The sequence below is a fragment of the Montipora foliosa genome, chromosome 12 (genome assembly GCF_036669935.1).
Source record: "Montipora foliosa isolate CH-2021 chromosome 12, ASM3666993v2, whole genome shotgun sequence".
NCBI classification, from domain to species: Eukaryota; Metazoa; Cnidaria; class Anthozoa; order Scleractinia; family Acroporidae; genus Montipora; species Montipora foliosa.
In genome coordinates this window covers 37,717,533-37,722,522 of record NC_090880.1, presented here as the reverse complement: position 1 = coordinate 37,722,522, position 4,990 = coordinate 37,717,533, and the positions used below count along the sequence as shown (strand labels likewise).

The 4,990-nt window shown below is 40.3% G+C and overlaps 2 protein-coding genes across 2 annotated transcripts; one reads left to right on the top strand and one right to left on the bottom strand.

The window, feature by feature from the left end:
- Positions 1-1,601: 1,601 nt before the first annotated feature.
- Positions 1,602-2,309, bottom strand: LOC137981156 (uncharacterized). Its single transcript, XM_068828498.1, has one exon. It carries the CDS (start codon positions 2,307-2,309, stop codon positions 1,602-1,604), a length of 708 nt encoding a protein of 235 aa, XP_068684599.1.
- Positions 2,310-3,997: 1,688 nt separating this feature from the next.
- On the top strand, positions 3,998-4,990 carry LOC137981155 (octopamine receptor beta-2R-like). The gene has a single exon (XM_068828497.1). It carries the CDS (start codon positions 3,998-4,000, stop codon positions 4,988-4,990), a length of 993 nt encoding a protein of 330 aa, XP_068684598.1.

The following is a 4,990-nucleotide window of genomic DNA, read 5'->3' as shown; positions in this document are numbered from 1 at the left end:
GCAAGCACAGTGTTGTTGAAAAGTGCTTGCCTTTGCTGCGCACTTATCATTCCTTACCACGAAGAATGTAAGAAATTCATTGATGTTATTACCAACATTTCAAACGCCATACGATCCTGTCAGAGTGACATAATAATAGCAACTCAGCTGAGATCGTAGCAGTCTACTGTTTGCCTTGAAACTTGCAAAATTATTTCTTTGGAGTGTCAGATTTTGAGGTAATACAAACTGTGGTTGTGAAGCTACAGTCAGGATTCTCAAGATCTGAGTTCCAAGTGTGGGATTGTAGAAAGTACTTGACAAGTCCTGCCTATGATATCAGTGCAATGTGCGCTTAGTTAGTTTTGACTAAATTATGAGATATATCTTCATATTGTTACATAATGGTCTTACAGAGCCTAAGAAATATATCACATTTGCACAATTTCATACAACTCATGTGTGTGGTCATCAGTCGTTGAAATATTGTATCCAAAGAGGTTGTTTTTTTCTCCAAAGGTTTTTCAAGATTGAAGAAGAACGGCACAAGCGGGAAATGGCATTACAGTCGGAGCAGACAAAGATAGAGGCCGAGAGGCGACGAGAGGAAAGGCAACACGACTTAGCGGTTCTTTAAGTCTTAACACGCAATGCATATACACCTACAACAAGCATGCAGTCATCAGCTGGACCCGGCTGTGGTATACAGTCCAACTGGGTATGATGATCCAGGCCAAGGTGATAGTAGATTGTTTGGTTGGGGCTATGGGACCATGGGTGAAGTAGTAGACGAAAGTGCGCGTTCATATTCGTCATCAGAGTCCAGCTACATACCGTTGTAATGAAAGGCTTTTTTTGCAAGTCATACAGTCACGTTTTGTTAAGTCTTTTACGTTCGAAATAGTCAAGGTAACTGCAAGTGTTTTAATATTAATTTTAAAAAGTTGTTTTACTTTGTATTTAACATTTGAAAAAAAGGTTCTCCACGCGATACTCGAAACCTTAGTTATTACGCACTTTACCAAACGAAATCCAGGTAATCCTTGACAGTTCATGAACACAAGTCTTTTCTTCGTGAAAAAACTGACATTTTAAGATTCAACATATGTACACTGAGGAAACTAAATTATAGACATCAAGAACGGCATTATTGAGTAGCTTCATAAGAGTAATAAGCCTTCATCTGATTATTTTTCTCCTGTTTTCTTATGTTGTGTTTAACATTTAATTTCATTGCTAACAACGTAACTGACGGTTTCAATAAAGCTTCATTGACTGTTGTGTATATTTGACAGTTCAAGTTTTCTTCCAAGTTGCTAGGAATGTGTGCCCCTCTCGCAACAAACAATGAAGTCTGTGCATGATGAACAAATCTACCGGAGCATAGCTACCCCTGTCAACTACACCAATTTTTTGGTACCATAAATTTCCATTACATTAGGCATACAGGTTGTGACCCTGTTCCAATGTTCTCACCATCTTGAGATATAAAAAAGGTCTTAAATGCTGAGCGAATGTCTGTGGCATCGTCTCCTCCTTCAAGCTCATTTGGAGGTGACTGAGGCTGAAGAAGTGCAGTTGTTCCATCCATCCAGTCTTCCAAGAATTCATTTTTTTGTAATTCACACATGTTGTGAAGAACACAGGATGCAGCAGTTAAGTTGACCACTCCAGGTACCTCCATATCTATCCTCTTGGAAAATCTGCAAAATCGACCCTTCCATCGCCCGAAAGTGTTTTCGACTGTCATGCGCGCTGTAATTAAACACCCTTTGGCTCTGGGAAGTGTTCGGGTTTTCAGGATATGCCTTCAAAAGCCAAGGCAGCAATGGATAAGCTGGGTCACCGAGTATGGCAATCGGAATATCTTGATCCCCAATCCTTTCTCTAATATCTGGGAATAATGTTTTGTTGTTCCCTTTCTCATAGACACTAGAATTCGACAAGATGCGAGCGTCGTGAATACTACCTGGCCATCCAATAACAACATCCCTAAAAAGGTAGTTACAGTCTACCACAGCCTGCATGACAACACTGTGGTAACCTTTTCTGTTTACATAGTCGGTGTGGTCCTCCTTTGGTGCAATAATAGGGATATGTGTCCCATCAATAGCCCCAGCACACATTGGCAAACCCCATTTTTCTCTGTAAGTCTCAAGGATAGATTTCAGCTCGTCATTCTTTGGAATGTAAATTAATCTCCCCTGCAGACTTTTAATAATGGCACAAGACACATCTTTGATGGAATTACAAAGGAATGCCTTTGATACTCCAAAGAGGTTTGCAATCGTTCGGTACTCGGACGTAGAGGCGAGGTAGTAGAGTATCATTGCTAACTACTTCCTCGCTGGAACGGCTTTTCGCATTGGAGTGTCATGTCTTGCTATTTCATGTTCGATTTCACCAAGAATAAACGTAAACGTATTTTTTGTGACACGACAATTCTCATACCACTGCTCTTGAGTAAAGGTACTGTCAGCCATTCTAAACCAGTCATCTGACTTAGGATTCATCCAGATGTTTCGTTCCCTTGGAGGGTTAATCAGTGTTGACATCGCGAGCATGAAAAGCAACATTTTTTTTGCCTACGGCGGCCACGGTATCTCATTAAACGCTCTTTCCTCTTCAGTTCCTCACTTTTCTGTTTCTTTATTTCACGTTGTCGTCGTTTCTCTTCAGCAAGGAGTTACGAACATCAACAAGCTCGACGCCATGTTTAATTTGCAAAGTGCGCATGCTCTGTAACAATGTTAAGCCTTGCCTGGAGCAAAATAGACCTTATTCATAAATTGCGGTCAATTTATAATTCTTTTGTCGAAGTGAAAATTAGCCTACCAAGCCTCGATACCATACAGTGAATTGAAAATAAATCTTGCTCTAAAGTGAGGCCTGGTAGGCTAATTTGCACGTGGACAAAAGAATTATAAATGTGACCGCCATTTATGAATAAGGTCTATAGCCTTGCCCAAAACAACCTTAGCGAGGATAAAAAGATGTATCCTGTCGTGTAAATGGGGTTTTAAAAGCGTTGTTTTCGGCACGGCTGTGTTAATGGCCAGGAAAGGTCGTTTCCGAGAGGTTTTTTTCTCATTTTTCGAGGAAATTGGACTTTTCAATTAAAGGTTTAAACTAAATGTAATGTATCTTTTTAATTAAATCTTGAATGAATAAGTCCAATTTAGTTGATCCTCCACGAAACCTGAGCTTCGCTTCACGTCAATCGGAAGCCGTGAAACTCGTCTTCAAAAGATGTGAATATTCCACCGTTCTTGGTGTCTATTTGTGCCTAAGCTTCAACTACGGCCATTTCAAAATTTGAATCCTGCTGCGTCGTTAAAAATTTGTAAAAATATTTCGAACATGTCCTATTAAAACACTCCCAATGAAAAACTTCGTTGGCCTAGCGTACCAAACATCTTTCTCGAACACCTGTTTCAAATTCATGACCTTACGAGAAGACACATTTTGATCACAACTACCAAAGAGCAAACAGAGTCTTAGGAGCTAGTTTCTCATAAGAGTCAATTAGCATTGTTGCTTGGAAACTGCCAGGAAAAGTGAAACCAATAACGTTTTTTAATTGAGCGGAGAAAAGACAGAAAGGACGAAGTACCCCTTTCTTATCATAAGCGAAAAATCGGCAGATGAAAAACGTTGTTTTCGGTACGACTGTGTTAATGGCCAGGAAGTGAACATTCTACCGTTCTTGGCGTCTATTTGTGCCTATGCCAACAATTTCATTTATGGGTGAGTCACAGACCTTCAACTACGGCCATTTCAAAATTTGAATCTTGCTGCGTCGTTAAAAATACCAAATTTAAGCTCAAAGTCACCGTTCATAGGACCTGATCCTCAATGCGGTTTGTCCCGATTTTCGCTTTTGCGTGATTCCTTCTTCTCAAAAGACTAGTTCATTTTTGCTTATCTTTTTTCTGAGTTTGAATTGAGAGAATCTTCTGGCAAGACTTTCAAAAGCAAGATGACATTTGTCTATCGGTTAAACGTGGTTTCAGGATAAATGTCGGTGAACGACGATTTTGATCCGTTAGCTTTCTCGATTCAGATCACTTATTTGGTCATAATCTTTGTCATTGCTGTTAGCGGTAATGGTTTAGTTTGTTGTGTTGTGTACCGCCACAAGCGCTTGCGTACGATTCCCAACTTTTTCATTGTTAACCTGTCAGTGATCGATTTGTGTCACTCCTTGATCAACATGCCACTTTTTGCTGGCTACCATGTCATCGAAACACAGATTTTTCAAGACAAATTTGTCTTCATTGTCTGTTCTTCCCTTTACCGTTTCACTCAATTCTTGAGTTTGCTGACGTTACTTGTTATCATGATGGATCGATATGGTGCCATCAAATACCAGTTACGATATCACGTTTGGAAGACAAAAGCCAAGGCATACTACGCCATTGCCCTTATTTGGTTCTCTGGAGCTGTGCTCACGATGGTTGGAACTTTCCGAACACATCAAATTCTCGCGCTATACGAAAGGCTAACATTTGCGGAATACTTCCGGATTATGTTCGAAAACGATGGTTGGAAAGTTTCTCTTTGTGTTATCGGATTTACATTTATTGGATTAACCATCCTTGGGTTCCAGCTGTGTCGCGCTGTAAGATCGAGCAGACGAAAAATTGAGGCGATAGGTGACGGAGACGGTAGCTCTGAACAAGGACAAAAGGCGCTTAACTTACTGCGAATGAGGGAATTGCAAACGACACGGAATGTTGCTTTAATAGTCGTGGCTTACGTCTTTACCTACTTGCCAGGTTTTCTTTACGCTTTACTTGTTAGGATGGGGATCTTTGCTTCTTGGGCGAAAACATTTTTATTGCTCTTCAGGTTTTCTTCCAGCGCATGTAATCCGATTGTGTATTGTCTTCGTACGTCTCGTTTTAAAGAAGCCGTCAAGGAGCTGTTGAAATGCAATTCCAGAAAAAAGCGTGCGCAAGATTTGTCTACGATGCGTTCAAATGTGACTCATCAGGCCGCAAAAAACTGA